The following is a 25,459-nucleotide window of genomic DNA, read 5'->3' as shown; positions in this document are numbered from 1 at the left end:
CCAAGGCTCCAGCCACTGAGCGAGTCCCCACCAGGGCTGCGGCGGGGGCCATGGTGCCCACTGGTACCACTGTGCCGGTCACGGGGCCCGTTGCCACTGCAGATGCAGTGGCACCGGCGGAGCAGTCTGTTCGGCCTGACTGGCCTGACCCATCTATGGATGACTACAAAGGGAGGTTGGGCTGACGTACGACCTGCCACTATCCCTGGACCAGGAGGAGCAGCGGCGCCTCCAGTGGTGCCGACCATGAGACCGTGATCACAATGTCGAAGAACAGTACCGCCGGTAGCAGCTGCTCTGAGATTGGCTCCAGCAGGCAGATCCGTGATGGTGAGGCGCTGGTGATCAACGCCCAGGGCTGTGGAAGCAGTGCCGTACCGGGGTCCGGAGCGAGACAACGTTTGTATTGCGACTGGCTACGATAGCCCCTCTTAGACGAGGGCCTTCAGCAGCATCTGCCTCGGTCCCATCGGTGTCCGCTCCTTGTGGTGGAGCAGTGCCTGGCGTCTCTGTCAGCCGGACAACCTGGTGGGGATCGACGGCGACCTGCATGGACTATGCTTGGGACGGTCGCTGAGCAGCAAACAGTGTCAGGAACAGTCCCTTGACCATGACTGGTACCGAGCTGGGGGCAACTGCGCAGATCCCAGCAGTGGCTTGTCTCTGAACTGCAGGGCCAACATTGGTGGTGCTCCTGGTACCGGCATGGACATAACGTCCCGGGCCCCCGGCGTGGAGGGCATCCGGACATCTGGGGAAGTCTGCTACGAATGAGCCGGGCTACTCCGCTCAACCTGAGTAGGAGGCCTAGAGGCCGATGGGAACAAGGACTTGCCCAACATGGGTCTAGCCTCTCCCCCAGTCTTGCTCCGGTGCCATGGCGGCAAAGGCCCCTTCTTAGCCTTCTTGGCATGCCCCACTCCGGGGTCGCTGGGGCACTCCCCTACAGGTACTGCTAGGGGAAAAACTTCCGACACCGGCGCACGCGGTAAGCACACACACCTATTGTGGAATACACATGAGCAATCACTCGAAGAAGAAGAATATTTAATGCAATACATGACATCGTGACACTGATAAAGCTTGAGCTGACCTCAAAAGTCAGAGATATTTTTAACCAGGAATCTGTATATAATTTAGAAAATAGCATCCTTTACATTAACATTTGAGGGTTCAATGATGCAGGCTTTTTAAAAATTTATTTTAATCAATTATAGTAAGTCTAGTCCTTAACATAAGTTGTTATGATTTCAAATTTTATTTTAAACAGGTTTAATTTGAAAAATAAATGTATTTAAATAAAACACCCAATTTATATAAAATCCTTTTTTTTTACTTTAAAAAAAATCATCAATTGTTATCAACCCTGATATAGGATGTTGGAAGTCCCTGTCTTCCAAAATATTAATACTACATTAATTACCCTTGAAGTTGGCAGTCTCACATGCACCAGTGATGCAACAGACCATGGAAATAATAAATAAATAACACTCCACATAAAGGAAAAAGCAGATTCTTAGGGCAGTGTTGAGGAATCTTGTGCTACTGCTGTCAGTATTGTGCCTGTGCCACACAGAGAATTTTTCAGTCTCGAGAGCTCACACTCACTCCTTTAAATTCACTTAAACTGTAAAGGTGCAACTACTTTACTCCTGGGAGAATTCTGCACCCCCAAATCCAAAATTCTGCACCCAAAATGCAAAATTTTGCATATTTTATTTGTCAAAATAATGCAATATAATCACACCAGTTTCACTTATTTTGGTAATTTATTTAAACTACCATACAGAAAAAAATATCACAATTACTGTTCAGCATTTCCTAAACACATGAAAGTTAAGTCACAAATACTTGATAACCAAGACCCCGCATTCCAGTTATAATCCTGGATTTTTATTTAAATTACATTACTTTTATTTTGGTGATTGGTGTTCTGTAAAGCAGAATATCGCTTTAAATTGCTCAGACTTTCACACAAGAAAGTCATACAGTTTTGCTAATCATTGTCTTGGATTTTTTTTTTTAATGGGTAAGTAAAATAGATCCTGAGCTGTAATCTAACCCCATTGTGCCTCTCTTGCACAGGAATAAAAGCAAGAACGCACATAGACCTTCCTAGTTGAGGATTATATTACTGTCATTTACAATAACGCTCCTTTACACCACTCTGGCAAGGTAAAGAAGCTTTAACTGACTAAGAATGGGAACAATTAATGAATATTAGCAGCCTGCCTGCTTAGTTGTTACATTTCTGCTCTGCCTCAGGGACAGAGCCTGCTTCACACAGCCCTCCGCCTTCAAGCCCAGGATGCAGCAACAGCGAGGAGAGGGACAGAATAAATCTCTCTCATTCACACACAGGCAGGCTCCCAGCCCCACCCCCTTAATGTCTCTCCATGGACACACTCAGCCTCCATTTTTTTTGCAGAGGAGCCAAGAAATCTGCACAAGGTATGAATTCTGTGCCCCCCTCCAGGCACAGAATTCCTCCAGGAGTAACTACTTAGACCAGTGATACTCAAACTGCGGCTCACACGCAGGGGCGGCTCTACCTTTTTGGCTGCCCCAAGCAGTCATGCGCGGGAGGTGCCCCGGAGCCGCGGGAGCAGTGGACCTCCCGCGGGCATGACTGCAGAGGGACCGCTGGTCCCGCGTGGCTCGGCTGGACCTCCCGCGGCTGCGGACGGTTCGCGGGTCCGGCGGCTCCGCTTGAGCTGCCGCAGTCATGCCTGCGGGAGGTCCAGCCGAGCCGCGGGACGAGCGCCCCCTCCGTAGTCATGCCTGCGGCAGGTCCAGTCGTCCCGGGGCTCTGGTGGACCTCCCGCAGGCATGACTGCGGCAGGTCCGGCCGGCCCAGCCTGCCGCCCCCCCCGGCTGCAGGGGACGGGCCACTCCTCGGCTCGCAGCGGCAGGATGAGCTGGAGCCCCAGCCTTTTGCCGCCCTAGGCACCAGCTTGTTTTGCTGGTGCCTAGAGCCGCCCCTGCTCACACGCCACAAGTGGCTCTTTAATGAGTCTCTCTGTTACACATGATATTAAAACACTGTGTGATTTAATTATTAACCAATCAGGATACTTTTACTATGTTATTAACCAATTAAGTTATCAACTTGCACTAAGTTATTAACTTATTTATTGTGAGAATATATATATACACACAAATATTTCCCATCATACTGTTTAAGTATGAATAGTACTACAGTAAATGAAGCAGTGAATTCGCACTACTGTGGCTCTTTTGGGTAATGTTGATTGCTAATTTGGCTTGTAAACTACTGAGGTCTCTGTATCACTGACTTAGACTATGTCTACGCTACAGCTTATGCTGGCATAATTTATGTTGCTCAGGGTGTAAATAAACACTGGCATTGACGCTCATATGCACGCTGCTATGTCGGCAGGAGAGCTTCTCTCACCGACATAGCTTCTGCCATTCATGGAAGTGGGGTTTTTATGCCAATGGGAGAGCTCTCCCCCATCGGCACAGAAGGTCTTCACTAGATTGGGGAGCTGTATTGGTACAGCTGCGTCGCTGCAGCACTGTATGTATAGACATGGCCTTAGAGAGTAAAAACAAGTATTTAGCTGGCTGAAGCTCATTTGAGTTACTACATCTAAAGCTTCAGCCCTACCTAATGCCCAAGGGCTCAGCTCAGCAGTAAACATTCATCCATACCACATCATTTCCCAATTAAGTTTAATCATCTAATTTCTCTGGAGTCAAAATATTTACAGACTTCTAACAAATCAGCAAATATAAAAGGCAAAATAATTACAGTAATTACTATGAATCACCGCCTGAAGTTTCTCCCTACTGTTACTCACACCTTCTTGTCAACTGTCTGTAATGGGCCACTCTCTTATCACTTCAAAAGTTATTTTTCTTCCCTTGGTATCCTGCTGTTAATTGATTTATCTTGTTAGACTGACCTTACACTTGGTAAAGCAACCCCCATCCTTTCATGTATTTATGCCTACTCCTGTATTTTTCATTTCATGCATCTGATGAAGTGGGTTCTAGCCCATGAAACCTTATGCCCAAATAAATTTGTTAGTCTCTAAGGTGCCATAAGGACTCCTCATTGTTTCTCCTGAAGTTGTTCTTTTAAAAAATAAAAAACAAGTTGCCCTCAGTAGCTACTGTGATGGGCCAAGATCAGATGGCTACAGTAAAGTAGTGAGGAACAGGTATGTTAGCCCCAGGCTAAACAAATCCCTGATACCATGGTAACCAAATGGCAGTTGCTCCAAGTTAATCAAGACACCTGGGGCTAATTAAGATCCTTCTAGAAGGCAGTGGAGATAGCTAGAAAGAAGCCAAGTTACACAGGAATACATATATATCTCAACTTAGCATTCAAGAAAGGTCAAGAAGGCACCAGTTGTTTAGTGAAAGCACATGTAGAGAGATGGATGGGTAAAATCCAGATGCTTAGAGGTTATCTGGGGCGCTGGTTGGCTAGAAGGAAGTCCTTGTCTCTGCACATCAGACACAGTTTCAGATTTCTAAGGGAGCCACCAGCAGTGAAGAAAGCCCAGGTACCCATAAGCATCATGATAATATAAGATGGCACTAGGCTGCCTTCATACTGAGGATTCAGGAAAGTCTGCAAAAGGAAAAGAAAAATCATAGTTCAGTTGAACAGCAACAATTAAATTAACATCCAAAGTTCTTTTCATCAGATGAGATTTTAGAAATCCAGGCTGCCTGCTCTGTCTGGATACTAACAAGCCAGGAGGATAATTTTTAAGACATCAAGAGTTTGCCAAGTGTCTTGGCCAAAATTCTGCATTTGGCAGTGCTCTAACTGCAGCTCTTCATTGCAAATGTTGCTGCATTTCAACAGTTAGCCGCTGTGTATCTTGTGGCCCCAGATTATTTTGTACCGAAATTGCTTACAAAAGACAACTTAAGAAGGATGGGGTAGGCAAATAATGCAAATGACAAATATATCCCCTAACTGGAAAGTTATTGTATATTTAGAATCAGACAAACAATTGCTTGAGTGAAAACACTTGTTTGGCTTTCACCCTACAAATAATTCATTAATTAGCATTTTTGTTTGATTATTAAAGCCATGATCAGCAGTCCTAATCAGAAATGTATTCACTTCTTCCCCTCCCCTCATACCAATCTAGCAGACTTTAAGAATATATCACAACAGGTGAACTCACCAGACCTGATACCAGCAAATGGCTCAGGATGACTAGTGCCAGTGCCCACCACTTCTTCTTTTCACAAGCATCAAAAAATACAATGCCCCAAAAAACGTGCAGCAGAACAATGGCCAAAGTCATGAATGCTGAAAGACAGTATATCATTAGTCCTCATTACTGGTAAGACATTAAATGTACAAACACACATAGTTTTCATTCATCCACACAACCTCTGGTTCAAACTTGTAGTATGAGTATCCATTAATACCTGTGCAACAGTCTACACAAGAGAACACAAAACTCCATGTGTTCTGCACACACATTAGCAACAGCTGTAAATGTAATATAGCTAGGCAGCCAAAAACACATACATTTTTACCTAAATGATTGGTTCTGATGTGCTTATCCCAGGACTTATACAGCATCATAGCAAAACTATTCACACAACTGATTGGATCTACTGCTCCTCCTTCACTATGCATAAGAAATAGGGACTGTTTTCCTTGTCTTCCAGCAGAGGATTTCAAATCCATATTTTGGAAGAGGTAGGAAAGTGGGTAAAAGTCACATTTATAACCTGAAAAAACATTTATATCCCGAAGCAAAGACAAAAAATAAATAAATGGGTTTTAAACTTCAAAACTAATTGAAAGAAAGAAAATCCTGCTTACTAGTATTGTACAGCAAAAAGGAGAAAGGAACTAAGGACTAGGTGCACAAAAGAACTTAGGCACCTGACAATGTAGGCACCTCAATCCAACATTTATGTGCCACCGAGATCCCCCAAATGTCTGCTCAGCTGCTGCCTAGCTCTGTAGGTGCCTAAAGTTGGTAGGCACCTAAATTTCCACCATGAAAGAACCCTGGGCAGGGCCGGCTCTAGACCCCAGCGCGCCAAGCACGCGCTTGGGGCGGCATGCTACCGGGAGGGCGGCAGGCGGCTCCGGTGGACCTCCCGCAGACGTGCCTGCGGAGGGTCCGGTCGTCCGGCGGTTCCGGTGGACCTGCCGCAGGCATGCCTGCGGACGCTCCACCGGAGCCGCAGGACCAGCGGACCCTCCGCAGGCACGTCTGCAGGAGGTCCACCGGAGCCGCGGGACTGGCGACCGCCAGAGCGCCCCCCGCGGCGTGCCGCCCTGCTTGGGGCGGCGCAATTGCTAGAGCCGCCCCTGACCCTGGGTGCCTAAGTTTCTGCCAGTGAGCACAACTGCCTCAGTCTAGGCACTTGGACAACTATTGTGCACCTCAGCCCCAGCAGATTCTCAAAATAGGCTTTCCCCAATTTATCTTGCATGAGGGGACAGATATGGTAGGCATGCTCAGAGCACACCAAATCCCACGCAAAAAGGGGGGTGGGAGAAGAAGAGCTGCCCCTTCTTATAACTTTTATCTCAGTGGTTAGAGCACTCACCCAGGATGTGGGCAACCTAAGTTTAATTCCCTCCTCTGCCTGATGTGGAGAAGTGGTTTGAACTGGGGTGTCTCACCTCTTAGGAGAGTGTCCTAATCATTGGGGTATGGGGTATTCTGGGGCAGAGCTCTCTCACTCTCTCCTGTTGAAGCTGTTCCATTGCATAAAAATAATTAAATAGTCAATGGAGTGGGGGGACTGGAACCTGGGTCTCCGTTTCAAGGTGAGCACCCTAACCGGTGGGCTCTACACTCACTCCCACACACTCTGGTCCAATTACTATTTTTAAAAATCAAATTTACTTCTTACAATTATTGCTGTTTATTTCTGCATTTCACGTAGCTTGGGCCATAATTATACAGGGGCAAATGCTGCAAGGTTTGTATGGCCAAACTGCAGAGGAATAATTTAAATGCAAATAACTATTTTGCTTTATAGTATTTAGGGTTTGGGTTTTTTTTAAATAACCACATAGTATAAATTTCTCTATATTTTTAGAAAATGTAAACTTCAGGCATAATCCACATGGCAACACCCCTTTAAAAGGAAGCCATTTTTAAATATTCTCAAGATTAAGGCTTTATAAAAAGTGCTATGTAACTGGCACCATTAAAGGAAAATCAAACAAGACATCGGGTACCAGTGTTAGTTCCCAACTCAGTCAAGTAAACAGACAAGGACAATTTTTGGATACCCTGTGATTTAATTAAAACACAAGTAAAAGCAAATACAATAATACACAAACTACATAAAAATATCCCATGTTTTTCCCCCCAGGCACCACAAAAAAAAATCAGTAATGTGATGGACAGTCATATGCCACTTTAAGATGAAAACGTTCAAATGCCAGGAATAGCGCAGGCAGGTGCAGGATGTCTGGTACCTACTGCAAGACACCACACCACACTGAAATTTCACTTTGTTAACATGAATGTTTGTTAAATGCAGAGAACACTATTTTTTCCTGATAAACAATAAGGTAGCGGAGAGGTGGCTTGAAAACATAAGGGAATCAAACATGCCAACTAGGCAGTTACATAACTGAATGAAGTGACAGTTCTGATTTCCAAAGGATTAGAAACATCACATATGTTCCTTTAGGAGCACACCATGCTTACAGTTTCCTTTCAGGGAAGGTAACTCAAATGGGAATGAGCTAGTGAAGAAAAAAAAGAGTTAGCTGTGTCTTGAACTTGAACCAGAGAGGAATAAGGCCTCCCTTTACAGCCCAAACGAGGAGAACTGGGAAAGATCTTACTCCAGAGGAGTCCATTGACTTGGTCCAAGTTACTGCATGCACAAAAAGCAAACTGATATAGGTATCAAGAGGATTTATTGTTAAATCTTTTGAGAGAACCCACAATAGTTAGTGTTAGGTTTGTGGGTCATGTATATTTGTTAAATTTCGAAGTCTTCTAGTGTATTTTTTTTACAGACTTTGCTCATATTTGTGTATAAAAAGGTGAAAATAAATCTTTGTTTTTAAATGTTACCTCTTGAATGTACTACTTAAAATGGAAAGGTACAAAAGAGTCCAGGTTGCCTAGTTTGGATCGCTTTTAGGACATGCTAAACCATGAATATGAGAGTTATAGGAAGGAGTAAACAAAAAAGGGCATTTCACCCATTTTAAAATTGCTAAAATCTGGTGATCACTGACGCTGGATGGTAAAGATGTTTTAAACAAACACACACACATCCAGCATGTTACCATGAAATATTTAGACACTATTTATGTAGTACATAGCATACGTTATGCTCTGCTTATGCAGTCAGGAGATACTGGGTGCTAAAACACATTGGAAAATTGTTAAATTTGGGGATAAAGTACTTAATTTGCTTTTTAACTGATGTGGCATTGATTTTCAGAGTTAGAGACCCATGTTGGATGTAACTAGCTTCCCAATAGCATGCTACAAGTGCCATAATTTAATAACCAAATTATGAGCAGCAGAATGAGCAGTTATAAAAGAGGCAGCAACATTATTATTTGAAGTGCAGAAGGTACAATAGGTTTGATCAGATTTAACAAATTTTAAGTTGTCCCTATTTGTTAATTGCCTTACTTCCTAATTATTACCATTAATTTGAGTTGCCAGGGACTTGGTTTTGCTTGTTGAACATCATAGAACAATAAATTGTTCTTTTTGTGTACGCAGAAAGCAAAGAACCGGGCAGAAAAATTTTAATGAAAAAGTTAAAAACAAAGTCTTCATTTCAACACATTCCCTTATTCCCTCTCCCTCTCTTTGCATAGAGACTTACAAAAGGTAAAATGCTTACTTGAAATTCCCTTACACATGGCATGATATCTTGTTGAGAAATAAGTGGTTTAGTCACTTTGTGATAGGTGTCTGTTGTTCGGTCCTTTTTCTTAAACCAATAGAACACACAGAGAGAGAGGAGAGTAGCCCCCCTCTCCCCCCTCCCCAAAAAAAAGGCAGCACTGGTCTCTGCTGGTTGTAGGTCCATTGCTGAAAGATCACAGAAAAAGTACACAAAATATCATCCAATTGTATTGATTCTGAATACCCCATATCAGTGGTAGAAGCCTGTAGAAGATCTTGGGAAGAACAGTAGAAATGTGAATCCATAAATGTATAAAGTCAGTCTAGATCCTGACATATTTAAGAACACCATATGTGTGTTACTGATTGTATAGAAAGCTCCATCATTTTTAAACATTTATATTCGTGTTGACGTAAGATGTGTCCAAAATTATGCACATAAAAAACCCTCTCATATTTTGTTTTCTGTTTCTAGTCAGTCATCCAGATAGGGGAAGAAGATCTGGACCCCACGACATCTGAGGTAGGCCGCCACCACAGATATGCACTTTGTGAATACCCTGGGAGCAGTGGACAGGCCAAACGGGAGGACTGTAAATTGGTAGTGCTCCTGTCCAACCATGAAACAGAGGAAGCGTCTGTGCCCCTCGAATATATGGATGTGGAAGTACATGTCCTGCAGATCGAGGGTGGAGTACCAGTTCCAGGGATCCAGGGAGGGGATGATGGAGGCCAGAGAGACCATGACAAACTTGAGCTTTACCATGTACTGGTTCAGGCCTTGCAGGTCCAGGATGGGCCTGAGCCCCCCTTTGGCCTTCGGGATAAGGAAATAGTGGGAATAGTACCCCTTGCGTTTGAACTCCACTGGCACCACTTCCACCACTCCTAAGCCAAGGAGCCACCCCACCTCCTGCTCAAGCAGGGCCTTGTGAGAGGGGTCCCCCAGGAGGGACGGGGCGAAGGGTGGTTGGGCGGGTTAGAGATAAATTGGAGGGTGTAGCCTCGGGAGATGGTGTTGAGGACCCATCAGTCTGAGGTCAGGGGTGACCACTCCAGGAGAAAAGCACAAAACTGGTTGGAGAAGGGAAGCTTTATTGCTGTTGGATCCCCACCTGTTTACCCTTAGAGGACCCAGGCTTGGGGGCAGACCGGGACTGCTTCTGTGGGCATTTCTTATAGTCCTGTGACTTTTTATAAGGGCACTCGTATTTAGAGTGGGTGGTCTGGGTGAGAGCCTATTGAGGCTTAAACTTAGGTCTAGCCGGAGCCAGAACATAGACGCCCAGGGTCTTAAGTGTAGTGCGGGAATCTTTCAGGCCATGCAGCTTCACGTCCGTCTGTTCCAAAAACAGGGCCTTGCCATCAAACGGGAGGTCCTGCAAGGAGTTCTGCGCCTCACTGGACAGTCCAGACAGCAGGAGCCATGACGCCCTCCTCTTGCATGCCGTGGAGGCCATGGACCATGCAGCTGTATCCGCTGCATCCGAGGCTGCCTGCAGGGTTGCCAGGGCAGCCGCTGTACCCTCCTCCACCAGAGCTTTGAACTCCTTCCTGTCACGCTCCTGGAGGAAGTCCTCAAATTTGGGAAGAGCGCCCCACAGATTTAACTCACACCAACCCAGGAGAGCCTGATGGTTTGCCACTCTTAACTGGAAACTCGAGGATGAATAAACCTTTCTCCCAAGTAAGTCCAGCCTCCTTAAGTCTTTATTTTTCGGAGTTAGGGCTGGTTGGCCCTGCTGCTCCCTGTGGTTGACTGAATTGATCACCAGGGAGTTGGGGACAGAGTGGGTGTACAGGTATTCATGCCCCTTGGCAGGCACAAAGTACTTCTATCCAGCCCTCTTAGAGATGGGGGGCAAAGAAGGTGGGGTTTGCCACAAGGCGTTTGAAATTTTTGCCACCCCTTCATGGAGTGGGAGAGCCACCCTGCCCAGTACTGAGGCCGATAGGACGTTGAAGAGGGAGTCAGAGGTTTCCTCCACCTACTCGGCCTGAAGGTTGAGGCTTGATGCCACCCTTTTCAATAGTTCCTACTGGGCTTTAGAGTCCTCCTGTGGGACAGAGGGAGGAGGGGCCGTAATCGCATCATCAGGGAAGGGTGAGGAGGTGGGCGCAGTACTCTGCGTACCCCCCGGTACTGGGGGTCCCACCACTTGGTCGCCCTCCAAGCACTGAACCAAAAGTGCACGTCCCATCGACTCCTTTCTAGGAGGCTGGGAAAGGGAGGCTGACGGCTGTTCCGAGGCTCCGGACAGCAACCAAGCCCCCTCTGCGTCGGGGGCCACAGGGCCCATTGGTACCACGGTGCCAGCCAAGGAGCCTGGTGCCACTGCACCTGCTGTGGCACCAGCACAGCAGGCTGTTCAGCCTGACTGGCCTGTCCCATCGATCGACGGCTACAAAGGAAGGCCAGGCTGATGTACAACCTGTCGCTGTCCCTGGACTGGGGGAAGCAGCAGCAGCGGGAACAGTGCCAAGCAGGAGACCCTGATCCTGATGTGGAGGAATGGTACCACCGGTAGCAGCTGCTCCGCGATTGGGTTCGGCGGGAGGATTTGCGACGGCAAGGTGCCCGCGATCGATACCCAGGACTGCGGAAGCAGTGCCGTGGCGGGGTTGTGGAGCAAGACAATGAATGGGAACAGTGTCGACGTTCATGTCGTGACTGGCTACGGTAGCCCCTCGGAGATGAGGACCTTCGGTGCCATCTGTCTCGGTCTCGACGGGGCCTGCTCCTCAAGGCAGAGCAGTGCCTGGAACCCCTGTTAGTCAGAACTCAGCCAGACCACCTGGTGGGGGTCGATGGTGACCAGTGTGGACTACGCATAGGGTGGTCGCTGAGCGGCAAACAGCGTCGGGAAGATTCCCTCGACCGCATCGGTACCAAGCAGGGGGCAACTGCAGAGTTCCCCGCAGGTGGCTTGCCTCTGGACTGGGGACCCAGTGTTGATGGTGCCCCTGGTACCGGCAGGGACATAATGTCCCGAGCCGCTTGCAGGGCCTCTGGCGTGGAGGGCATCCGCACATCCAGGGAAGCCTGCTCCGACTGGGCCGGGCTACTCCACTCAACCTGAGTTGGAGGCCTGGAGGCCGATGGGGACTGAGGACTGCCCAACATGGGTCTAGCCTCTCCCCAAGTCTTGCTCCGGTGCCGCGGCGGCAAAGGCCTCTTCTTAGCCTTCTTGGCATGCCCCACAGACGGGGAGCGGTGCCGATGGGTAGATGGCACCAAGGGGTCGCCGCGCACCGACACCGCAGCACCTGGTGCTGACTTGGAGCAGGGCACCGGAGTCGGAGTCAACACTGACTCCATCAGGATAGCCCAGAGCCTAATGTCCCTTTCTCTCTTGGTCTGAGGCTTGAAAGACCTGCAAATCTCACAGTGATCGGTGAGATGGGTTTCCCCCAGACAGCGTAAACAGTCCGCATGCAGATCACTCACTGGCATTGGCCGCCTTCAAGTGTCGCACGACTTGGGGCATGGGGCACGCCCCGACCCGGGCGCACTAAACTAAACTAATCTTCAATTACAGGTACTACTACAATGAACGAACAAGAGGTCTAGAAGAAAGCTGCAGACAAGCTGGAGCAGAACAGTTCCAAAGCACCTTCACTGGCGGCAAGAAAGAACTGAGAGTGTGGGGGAGCGCAAAGTGCCCCTTACACCGTGCTATAGAGGCGCCACTCTAGGGGTCGCTGGGGCCCTCCCCAAAGGGTACTGCTAGGGGGAAAACTTCCGGCACCGGTGCACGTGGCGAGCACGCACACTTATTGGGGAATACACATGAGCAATCACCTGAAGAAGAAACAGAGGTACAGAAACGGGAAGTGGCTTGCCCAAGGTCACATTGAAGGTCACTGGTAGAGCTGGGAATGACATCCATATCTCTTGACTCCCAGTCCAACGCCCTATCCATTAGACCACACCCACTCCCAAGGACGACTGATGATTTGTAACATCCACCTACAGAAGTCTTGTTTCTGGGCTCAAGGACTACCTGAGTTCTAACCCAGAACTGCCCCGCACCTACTCTGTGGCCTTGGTCAAGTAATTTATTCTCAATATCTTAATTTCTGATGTCTATCAAGTGGTCTTAATACTCACCTAACTCACTTCACCTTGGCCAGGCTGCAAAAATGAAAGAAGTTATACCACAACTCTACATCCATGATTGTATAATGATGACATTATTCTTACATATTGTAAGAGTTTAGCTAAACAAACAGCTGAATACCATAGTATTTTACTACTTGTCACTTGAAACACATCATCTTACTAATAACAAACATTCAGGTACGCACTAAGGTAGATTCCATTTACAATACTGAGTTTTACAGCTGCTTAGAAAATGTGTCAAAACCGTTTGACAAAAAAACCTCTCATAGTTTGTTTTCTGACCACTTAAGCAGCCAGTTGGAAAATGTTCATATTACAAATAGGTCTATTCAGAAAAAGAGTGTAGGGACTTTAGGTTTGGAACTTCCTCTATGAAATTTTGACACAGAAGTTGAAAGCTCACCTTTTTCAGCTGTCACTTTGTGTTGCCTTTACTGCATAGAGTTGTTTCTGTGGTGTCTTAGGACAAGAGGAAAGCATGTATCTGAGTCACTGTTCTCCCCACTCCATTAGATTGGGGGTTTTATTAATCTAGTCAATTAATATACAACTATGAAAGTTTAGAAAGCAGGAGGCAGACAACTGAAATAACTGAGCTATCAGTTTACTCCAACTGAGCATGTTCACAAGATCTCAAGGGGAAAAAAATCAAACAAAACCATATTAAAAACCCTTGTCTTTTTAATCAAAAAGATCTCATATTTCAAAAGTATAAGCTAAGGTCAAAAGCATCTGGTACGATTAAAACAAGTGCTTTCAAAGAAATCAAATATAACATTTCAATAATGCACTCTTCTTTGAATAAAATATTTATATTTTGCAATCTGAGAAAAGTGGGACCTCTAAAACGGAAATGGAGAGTTTAATTCTTATCTTTTCTCTTAAAACAAAATTAGCAACATTGAAATTACATGAAATCAGAACCATTTGAAGTCACAATGATGTGAGATGGCGCCATCTAGTGACTAAATATTGCAACATTAAATTGGGACACTTAGGGTACGTCTACACTACAAGACTATTTCGAATCTACTTAACTCGAATTTGTGGAATCGACCTTATGAAGTCGAATTTGTGTATCCACACTAAGGACACTAATTCGACTTTGAGAGTCCACACTAACGGGGCCAGCGTCGACTTCGGAAGCGTTGCACTGTGGGAAGCTATCCCACAGTTCCCGCAGTCCCCGCTGCCCATTGGAATGCTGGGTAGAGCCCCCAATGCCTGCTGGGGGAAAAAATGTGTCGAGGGTGGTTTTGGGTAACTGTCGTCATTGAACCGTCAATCACGCCCTCCCTCCCTGAAAGCGCCGGCAGGAAATCTGTTCGCGCCCTTCTCTGGTCGGTTACAGCGCGGACGCCACAGCACTGCGAGCATGGAGCCCGCTGCGATCATCGCTGCACTTATGGCCGTTGTCAACTCCTCGCACCTTATTGTCCACCTCTTCCACAGTCAGCTGCTGAGAAATCGGGCGAGGAGGCTCCGTCAGTGCGGTGAGGAGAGTGGCGCAGACCTCTCACAAAGCAGGGTACGCCGCGCAGTGGAGATCATGGTGGCAATGGGTCAAGTTCATGGTGTGGAACGGCGATTCTGGGCCCGGGAAACAAGCACGGACTGGTGGGACCGCATAGTGCTGCAGGTCTGGGATGAATCACAGTGGCTGCGAAACTTCAGGATGCGTAAGGGCACTTTCCTTGAACTCATACATCCTGCACCCCTCTCTGCCCCAATCTCTTGCCCTGAGCCCCTTCCTGCACCCCACACCCCCTCCCACACCCCAACTCCCTGCACTGGCCCTCCATACAATTTTCCCATCCAGGTGTGGCCCTTGGCCCAAAAAGTTTGCCCACCCCTGGTCTAATGGCTGTTTTGAAGAAAAAGCCAAGGGCAGTGACACTTTATTCTCTCTCTCTACACAAACACACACTTACACTTTGTAAAGTGGCAACAATAGTTAATTAAAGAGGCATCAGGAGATTAATTGTAACACTGTAGCCACTGTCTGTTTTTGTAAACAATGTGCATAATTTTGGACACATCTTACCTCAACACAAATATAAATGTTTAAAAATGATGGCGCTTTCTATACAATCAATAACACACATATGGTGTTCTTAAATATGTCAGGATCTAGACTGACTTTATACATTTATGGATTCACATTTCTACTGTTCTTCCCAAGATCTTCTACAGGCTTCTACCACTGATATAGGGTATTCAGAATCAATAAAATTGGGTGATATTTTGTGTACTTTTTCTGTGATCTTTCAGCAATGGACCTACAACCAGCAGAGACTAGTACTGCCTTTTTTGGGGGGGAGGGGAGCTACTCTCCTCTCTCTCTGTGTTCTATTGGTTTAAGAAAAAGGACTGAACAACAGACACCTATCACAAAGTGACTGAACCACTTATTTCTCAACAAGATATCATGCCATGTGTAAGGGAATTTCAAGTAAGCATTTTACCTTTTGTAAGTCTCTATGCAAAGAGAGGGAGAGGGAATAAGGGAATGTGTTGAAATGAAGACTTTATGTTTTTAACTTTTTCATTAAAATTTTTCTGCCCGGTTCTTTGCTTTCTGCGTACACAAAAAGAACAATTTATTGTTCTATGATGTTCAACAAGCAAAACCAAGTCCCTGGCAACTCAAATTAATGGTAATAATTAGGAAGTAAGGCAATTAACAAATAGGGACAACTTAAAATTTGTTAAATCTGATCAAACCTATTGTACCTCTCACCCTGTCATGTCCTACACTGCCAAAATTATTCACGAATGAGTGGACATTCCTTAAACTCGTGGGCGAACCTTATGATAGGCCAACAGTTCTGCTCTGCTTCTCCAGTATTCATGCCTCTATGGATAACTGACACTTTCGTAACAGGGCCAGGAGTGATTTCCTTCCTGGCAACCCTTATAGAATCTGCTTTATGGTGGAGAGATCAAAAGCCATTAAGGAAAACAATAGATGAGTGAGTTGGTATTTCTGCAAAGCAGAACAATATTTGGCCCTAACAAAGGCAAGGACCTAGCCAAACTCAGTCAGTGCTGCAGTCAAACAACCTAATTTCTCCTACCAATTTGTAATGTACCCAGTTGAACTTGCACAAAGAATCTGTTTCTCTCTACCAGCCACCACACCAGCAGAGAGAGTTTATTTTTCTCTACCAGAGTCTAGCAGCGAGCATATGTTTAAACAGTCTGGCCTGAAGTATGGTCCTTTAATTTTTATTTTATTTCAATTCCAGATGAAATGTCTGCCTTACAGGATGGCAAGTTTTAATGAATGTACACTGCTTGCATCCACTAAAAGAAAGAATCCCCTAATCAATCTCTTTTGAAAACACCACCAGAGACCACGGATAACGTAAAGCGTATACGCTTTTCAAAACATAACATTTTGGAAATCTCTCTTACTCTTGTTCTATTCTTCTGCAATAATTCAAAGTTGATGTTTTCATATTACTAGGGGTATTATTTATACAAGATCTGGGTGATCTGATTTACATATCAACCTTGAGATAAACACCCAAGGTGTCCAGCAAGCCTCATTCAGAAAAATGTGTTTTCCTTAGCTTTGCGTTACCTAAAGAGGTACTCTATTTTTGCAATGATCGAGATCAGAATGACAAACAGATCTGACTTCAAAGAAATAGTAAAATAAGAAAGAACAGTGCCAAAGCCCTAATTTATGTTATAGTCCTTTTAGACTTTCATATATGGGAGGAATACCCTTACAGGAAAAGGAAAATACATAAATAAATACAAGTGATTTACATTCTTTATAATTTGATGTCATTGCAACCTCTATTTTATTACACTGAAACAAACTTTTTTAAAGTACACCAAAATTTAAATATTTGCAACAGATTTTATGTTGCAGAAAAATAACACACCAAATGCTGGATGTTTACCAATGTGAGATTGACTTCCAATCAGTTGGTGGTTGGGACCCTGAATGTCTAGAGGCAAAACTAGTAAAATATTTCTTAAAAAGCTGAATTCTTAATTAATCTTATGCTTCATGAGCCAAAAATTAACATAACTGTTTAGTGAAAGTTATGTTTATTCAAATGTATACTAAGATACACACAAATATTTCACAGTACAGTTAGAGCCCTCATAATGGGTTAAATAAAGTTTTCCATGGGCCACTTATACCAGGAAATGTCAGGAGCTTGTCAGAAAAAATGACTGAATATATTCAGTCTTCACTTGCCCCTCAGCACCTACAACAATCACCAGGCCACACTCCCATGCACAGATTTACCTACCAGAAGACAGGAAGTACTGAGGAGAATCTCCATAAATACCCACTGTGCCTGGTCCCAAGGAGTCAGTCAGGATATTCACAAGAGAAAATACTCCACTCATGATCCCAAAACCCAGGCCAGACACTATGCAAAGAACACACACAAACACACAAGAGACTAATTACAAGTCTTTAGACAAATCCTCACATTACCTGCAGGTGGCAAGATGTTATAAGTGAAGTCATATTCAAAGACAAAAGAATTCTAAGGAATCTCTCCATTTCATTCCTACATTATATTTTTATTGGAAACCAACTAATTCTTTGGTTGTGATAGAGGAGAAGAATAATACTTAGAACTTACAGAGGACTTTACATCTTCAAAGTGCTTTACGAACATCAATCAACACTCACAATTCTGCTGTGAAGTGAACAAATATAATTATTCCCATTGCCTGAAGATGGAAATGGGAGAGAGAGGTTAAGTGATTTTTCAAAGACCATAGAGCGAATCCATGTCAGAGCTAGAATCAGAACTCAGATATTATTGTCTCCTCTCAACTGATGGCAGTTTTATTAGAAGAGACAAGGACAAAATGGGCTTGGAGACTGAAGCACCATCTCACCCCAAAAGATAAGAGGTATGTTGGAAGATCAAGGTTGAGGTTATCTTTCACAAGTGCTAAATCCACATGATTGTTTTTAAAAAGATAATATATTTTTTCTGCAAACTATAGAGACTGAACTTTATTGAAAGAAATATACAGAATTAACATAATGCTTCATGACAAAGTAGAATCATAGTTTTACTGCATCTCATATTTCAGCACAACCCTGGTCATCTTCACACAAATTAACTGAGCTCAAAAAAAGATCTTGAGAAACAGTGTGGTCTAGTACATTAACCAGAGAACTGAAAACATGGAATTCCTGAATTCTAATCCTCATTCTCACAGTAATTGCCTCTAGGATCTTGGGCACGTTTTTTTTTTTTTTTTAAAGTCCCATTTATGAAGTAGGGATTAAAATAATTACCTAGCTCCTGGAGCGTTTGTAAGAATTAGTCAATGGTTGTAAAATGGCTCTGAATTTAAGAAAATAATTCTTAGCAATTGTAGTGCTTTTCATTAACAACTTCCTTTTGATGTTAATGGTAAAATTATTTTGATACCTTTTGCCTTACGTAAACTGAACATCTATAAAGTAAGTTTTTACATGCCTGTTGGAGTCTACAAGACTTTGAGAAACAAATAAAAATGGAGTAGCAAATAAACACAGTCTGCATGCAAAAGTTAACATTCTCTGTGGCTATAAAATTTTACAAATGACTTTTTTTTTTCTAACATGACTATTTAGGGTACAAGTTAGATAGTTTTGACTGCATTTCAACTTACCATAGGACAACAGTCTGACAGAGATGGGTATGGTTTCCTCCTGGCTTATAGTCATTAAGCCCTTATTAGCTTTTCTGAAATAAAGACAATATTTTTAAAAGTAATACCTTAATGTCCATACATTCTATTTTTCAACTTTGCTACTTCAAACTAGTCAGATCTTATTTTTAAATGTCTAAATGAAACAAGAAAGCCACTTAAATAATTATATGCAAAGGATGGGGGGAGGCTTTTCAAAGCAAAGGTCACCAGCATTTTTCAACATGGGCAAAACAACTTATTTTCTCATAGTCCCATTCTCAGAAATGGCTGAAATTTCCTCTAAAAAATTCACCCTGTGGTAGACATCCAGCATGGAAAATTTCGGACCATATGGATGAAGACAGGAAAAGTTATACACACCTGAAAACAGGATATTATAACAAGTATTGTTGAGCAGCCTTCATAATAGATGGTGTTACCAGCCCCTCCTATAATATTTTAGTTCTGGATAAACAGACCCAGGAAAAAATTAAGCCAAACATTTCAACCTGTTCAGCAGAATTCCTAATGGGGGTTTTTAGCTCTAACAGTTACTATATCTTGGTTCTGATCCTGCAAAGACTTACTCATATATTTAAGTTACTTAACTTAAGCATTGGGATTGCTCACAGTGCATAAAGCTAAACACATGCTTAATTATTTGCAGGATCAGTGCCCATGTCTACACTCTTTTCAAATGTTAAAACCTAAAATTAATTCTAAGTACCTTAAGAACCTTTATCCAAGCAAAATTCAATTTACTAATGTAATAAGAATTTGGAAAAATTTGTTAGAACTTGTTACAGGGTTTACACCAATTATTTTGATGCCAAGGACAAAATAAAGATTTTCTTCTGGTTTACCTACCCCCATTCACTGGTCTTTGAAATAAAATTGCCTAAGCAGATACCTTGATTATTTTGCAAGTATTTTTAGTCAAAACCTAAATTGTGATGCCACTTGTAAAAGAAGAATCTGATATCTGATTCTTTTGCAGAAATGGTAGCAGTGTAGAGTAACATTTGTGTCACATGAAATGACGCCACTTATGTCATCATGTAATGCATTTCTTATTGAGGTCAGTGAGACAAGCTGTTGTTCTTGCAGTAAGCCATGTTCACTCAACTGCTGTTTCTACAGCATTCACAGGATGTAAATTATCATGATCTAAAATGCCACCATATGACACTGTTACTCAGTTCCCCCGGTTTTCCACCCTGTATTAATTTTGTATTCAGATTAGATGGAATTTAAAGAAATAAAAACATTGTATTTTAAAACTTTTTCCTAGATGCTATATTTCTCAGATTTCATTTTGCTTAGGGATATAGGATCAAAGATTTAATCTGAGTTTTTAATAACTAAATTACTGATATAGCAGTGAGGAATCAGAAATTCTGGAAAACTCACAAGCAGGGGACGACAATAATTCACGAAAATGTCAAAATACAATGCTGAAACACTGGAGTTTGTTCTAATTAACAATCAAATTTTTTTTAATGGAGATCCTTGACAGATGAGACCCAAGTTATTTATTTTTAAATTCTTTCTATACCCAAGGATAGTCTTATTATAGGAGAGAAAACAGTCATACATTAATGCGTCTATTAGGCCTATTATTTTTATCTGAATGCATCATATAATACAACACTTTCCAATCTGATTTTCAAGTCACGTTTAGAAAGTTTTCTTTGTAACATAAGGACTTCATACTTCTTATTAAATCCCCAATTATGCAGAAACTGGTGAGGCCATAAGAGGAGTGCTGGCATACTACAGGCTACCTATTAAGTATGATCCTCGAAAGAGTAAGGATATGTCTTCACTAGCAATGTTAAAGCGCTGCTACGACAGCACTTTAACATGGATGTGTAGTTGCAGCACCAGCACCCCCACCGGGGAGTAGCTACCAGGTGCACTGTCTGCGCTGCCACTTTACAGCGCTGAAACTTGCAGCGCTCAGGGGTGTGTTTTTTCACACCCCTGAGCAAGAAAGTCGCAGCGCTATAAAGTGGCAGTGTAGGCAAGGCCTAAGAGACACCAGAAACATTTAACTTACTTTAACAGTTTGTAATAGGCAAATCGGAAGACTTCCTGGAGCAGGACAGAGAACACCACACCAAAGATGAGCAAATTTTTCTTTACTGATGCATTGTTGCTCCCACCAATCTGCACTGCAATGAACCATACAAGGGAAGAAAGCAGCAACGAGACCAGCCAGAAGAAACCTCTAGAGTTTAAAAAAAATAATAAAATAAAATAAAATAAAGGAAGGAAGGGGAAGCAGGGGAGAGAGGAGACAACCCATCATGCATACTACCAATTACCTAAATAAATAAATATTCAATTACCTAAATAAATAAATAAATAAATAAATAAAGATTCCATAGCTTGTGTTTAAAAATCTCTAATAAGGGATTCCTCAATGCAGCAGATGCATTGACAAGGAAGACCTGTCTTGAAGTGGGTGACAAAGCAGACAATACTCTCCCACAAACCCCATTTACCATGCTAATACTGTAAATTATTTGAAAAACTAATTTTAAATAATAATAGTTAGCTTAGACTAACGGTTTTACCCCCAATGTAGACAGAGCATACTGTGATTAAAATGGTTTCAGAAAACCATTTTAGAGCCTTGACTATACAAGGAAACTGAACTGTTGCAGGAAGTGGACTGACCACTCTCAACCATGTTTCCTGAGACAACAGTGAAAAGGTTTTGACTGGGCTACTTTATTTTCAATATGAGTTATGGGGGCACTGCTGCTAAAAACTATTTTTGCTGACATCTATTTCCTACCATAGCCAAAGCACTTGGGAATGGCTGCTAAATGTGGTTTTAATCCTGTACTTTGGGAGCAAATTCTTGTTAGCACAGGGTTGTCATCATGGCTATGTGGTCTAGAGAGCGCACCCAGCAGTCTGCCCAATTTAGAAGCACAACTGTCTGAAGACTCATCCCCCCACCCCTTCCCCAATCTTATTCTCCAGTAATAGCCCCTACTCCTGTTGTCTGGTTCATATAAACATGACTAGGAGCTATCACTGGAGGAGGTGATCCTATAATAAGGGTTGGTCCCCTAGTGCTGCCCTCATCTGGAGTGGGGGCTGGGGTCCCCCACATGTGCCACTAAACCCAACACCCTGAGTTGGGGGGTCATGCCCTAGTACTAGGCTGGTGTTCCCCACACACCTAACTTCTCCCTCACTGGGATGTGTGTGTCAGACCTTTGCAGGGGGCGGGTGGGTCCTGCTGTTTTACAGAGATGCATCCTCTCTCCGGCTTTAGGGGAACAGGAGGCTGATACACTCAGGTGGGATCTGAGGTCACAACCTCAAATCCACCTGGGTCTGGGGGCTTCTCCCGCCGGAAGGTGGGGGGAGAGGTTCGTGCCATGGGGTGAGGTCATCGACAGCAGAGGGCGGGTAGCCCCTTGCTTAGGACAGTCTGAGGGTATCTCCCATCGGGGGGGGGGGGCTGACACCCAGAGTGAGGGGACTGGGGGCTCCTCCCGCCGAGGGGGGGAATGGGCTGACGCCCGGAGGGGGGCGCCTAGGGGCTCCTCCCCACCTGCCCCTGCACAGACGCTGCATGAGCGCCGAGCGGTCTCAGGAGGCCCCGGCAGGTGTCGCTCCCCGGCCCGGCCCGGCCCGGCTCACCCACCCAGCGATGAGGAAGACAAGGCGCAGCGGCTCGGCGGCGATGGTGCAGACGCACAGGGCCAGTGCCGGCCCGAAGGCGATGAAGCTGCACCCAATGAACACGGCCGCGGTCATGGCGGAGGAACCTGGCCCAGACCCGGACACGCCCCCACCCAAAGCCCATCGCTGCCACCGCCCTCTGCTGGGCGGGAGCCCGAACCAGGGCCTCGGCCTCCCGCTGGCTCCTCAGAGCAGCGCATTCTCCCCAGGCCCGCAGCCCTGTTGCTGGGACCAGGGCTAGCAGGGGGAGGTGGGAGACGCGCACGTGGGGCGGGCTCAGGGCGAGCCTGAGGACTTGACACAAGCTCTGGCTGTGTTACTGGAGTCACGCGTCAGGCTGAAGCAGGGGGCTGGACTAGCCCTTTCTGCTACAGTCCTCGCCGCTCCTGGCTTGAAGTGCTGTAGGCTTAGCGCTCACTAGCTCCTGCAATAGTCCGTTGGCAGTAGGAGCGATCCCAACCCCCTTCCCAGCCAGCTGCTGGCTGTAAAGCCTACAGGGCCAGCTCAGTCAGTGGTTTTGCTTACTAGGTAAGATGGTCACTAGATGCAGGTGGATGACCTCCAGCAGGGACAAAAATTTCTCTCCTCTTACAGTCTTCCTCGAGCCTCCTCCTGAAATTGTGCATTCCAAAGCATACTACTTCTTGGGTAAACGTTTAAGCACAATGAACAAGAACACATCTTTGCCTTTACAGAAAAGATAAATAGTCTCACAGGGCGCTAGGACCTCACACTACAGGACTTCACAGTCCATACAATACATTGCATGGCCTGTAGCATGTTTCTTAGGACTGGCATCACATATCCCCTTATACATAGGCACTCTCTACTCCCCTACAGCTTCTATGTCAGTGGTTCTCAAACTTTTGTAGCAGTGACTCCTTTCAGATAGCAATCCTCTGAGTGTGGCACACCCTCCCCCCTCAAATTAAAAACACGTTTTAAATATATTTAACACCATTATAAATGCTGGAGGCAAAGCATGCTTCGGGGTGGAGGTTGACAGCTCGCCCCCTTCCCCCAGTAATAACCTCATAACCCCCTAAGGGATCCTAACCCCAAATATGAGAACTCCTGTTCTGTGTACTGTAGCCCTAATTGCAGTATCTTAAATGATCTAAGCTAGAAGTGAACACAGAGCACAGAAACATAAGGGGTATCATTACAATCTTTGTGTCACCCCTAAAAAAGCACTTATAGCCACACTATCTGCCTGCAACTTCAAGAGCTGTCAAGGATCCTGAAGTACTCAGACTATAAGCCATATGACATATACCTCCCAAATGAGGGGAAGAGATAAAAGTATCTCTGATTAAGGGAATGCAAGCACACCTTTTTACTCCTCAGTCTTCAGCCAAGACTCTTTCAGTTGTGTCCCATTAATGAAGTGAAGTTCTCTAGCCACAGGCCCCATAGGGCTAAGTTTGGGTTGAATCCATTTTTCTTGTCAGCTAAATTCCCCTATTTTACCAAGTTGTTTTGGTACCATTCCTCCCACTGAACAGGCCATAGAAGGGGTACCTAAAAGACACAATATTCAACCTCCTCTTTTAAAGTTTGAAGGAGACTTAAGTAAGGGACAAGATTGTCTTTAGTGCCTCAGATTAGAGATCTACAGCATGAAGAATTTAAAGTGTGTTAAGATGGTTTGGAGTGAAGTAGGTGGAAGAAGAGAGTACTTGAAATTTCACACTTTGCTATGTGTTCACTTAATAACAAAGAAGCCATAGTTCTAATTTGACTAAGATTTTAGAACAACAATCCCTGACAAATCACTAGTAGCTATATGATGAATGTTATAAGTCTTGACATCTGATTTGTATCCATTTATTCTTTTGCGTAGACATTAAAAAACCAGTCGGAGAACACTTCAACCTCCCTGGTCACTCAATTACAGACCTCAAAGTCACAATACTCCAACAAAAAAAACTTCAAAAACAGACTCCAACGAGAAACTGCAGAATTGGAATTAATTTACAAAGTGGGCACCATTAAATTAGGCTTGAATAAAGACTGGGAGTGGATGGGTCATTACACAAAGTAAAACCTATTTCCCCATGCTAATTTCCCCCCCAATTATCCTGATTATCACTACAAAAGTTTTTTTCTCTCCTGCTGCTAATAGCCCACCTTAACTGATTACTCTCGTTATAGTTAGTATAGCAACACCCATTTTTTTCATGTCCTCTGTGTATATACCGGTATATTTTCCTACTGTATTTTCCACTTCATGCATCTGATGAAGTGCGTTTTAGCCCACAAAAGCTTATGCTCAAATAAATGTGTTAGTCTCTAAGGCGCCACAAGTACTCCTGTTCTTTTTACTGACACAGACTAACACGGCTACCACTCTGAAATACAAGAGAGAAAACTTTAAGTGACCAGAGTAGTTGATTACATCCCACTTAAGCGATATGCCAAGCAAATCTATTAAACTAGTTTTATAAAGAGCCAGCCAGAAAAGAACGGTACATTTCAATGCAACTGGGATTCACTAAATTTTAACATAAGCATGTTATGGTAATTCTACATTTATTATGCTTGAAGGAGTTCTGTATAAAGATACATTATAGCTCAAAGATATCTCATCATGGAATAGGGATTATAAATTTAATTCTGTAGCATGAGACAATATATTCATGTAATGTTTAAGAAAAGTTGTATAAATGAGTTCCAATAGTTCATGGATTAGGGACCCAATCTTATGGGGGTCCAGGGGTTCTGTATAGATTATTTAGGTTAATCTTTCTATCTCCCCTATGGGACTCAGTGCTCAGTCTAGAAGATACCATCAGAGATGCTTAATTTTGCAGTTCTCAAACTGTGGATTTGTGTCTCCCGAGTAAGATGCTTGTTAACAGCAAAAATGTTTTTAAATAAATATATAGAGGTGAGAAACAACAGACCTCAACCCTATTGTGTCTCTGCAAATTTGTGTACTCACAATCAATCCTTTACCTCTCTCTAACAGTGCAAAGTTTCAGAAAGTCCAATGACTAGACTATTGTTTGGGGTGGAATAGGTCTGGACAAGGAGAAGTCTGGAGATAAATGTGAGAAGGGAGGGACAGGGAAATAGCTGTTTTGTTGCTGATGTTGTTGAGATTTGG

At 44.1% G+C, this 25,459-nt stretch overlaps 1 protein-coding gene across 2 annotated transcripts; it reads right to left on the bottom strand.

The window, feature by feature from the left end:
- Positions 1-4,041: 4,041 nt before the first annotated feature.
- APH1B (aph-1 homolog B, gamma-secretase subunit) lies at positions 4,042-22,447 on the bottom strand. 2 transcript variants are annotated; one of them, XM_039490226.1, is made up of 6 exons: positions 22,313-22,447; positions 20,705-20,875; positions 18,625-18,698; positions 17,253-17,375; positions 5,175-5,302; positions 4,042-4,606 (listed from the first exon to the last, which is right to left on the bottom strand). In XM_039490226.1, exons 1-6 carry the CDS (start codon positions 22,423-22,425, stop codon positions 4,439-4,441), a joined length of 777 nt encoding a protein of 258 aa, XP_039346160.1. In that variant the 5' UTR covers positions 22,426-22,447; the 3' UTR covers positions 4,042-4,438. The 2 variants fall into 2 exon arrangements, with proteins under 2 accessions (XP_039346160.1, XP_039346161.1); XM_039490227.1 differs by lacking the exon at positions 17,253-17,375.
- Between the last annotated feature and the right edge of the window lie 3,012 nt (positions 22,448-25,459).

This window comes from Mauremys reevesii, linkage group 10, assembly GCF_016161935.1.
Source record: "Mauremys reevesii isolate NIE-2019 linkage group 10, ASM1616193v1, whole genome shotgun sequence".
NCBI lineage: Eukaryota > Metazoa > Chordata > Testudines > Geoemydidae > Mauremys > Mauremys reevesii.
The sequence above is the reverse complement of the archived record's forward strand: the minus strand, read 5'-3'. Positions and strand labels throughout refer to the sequence as shown.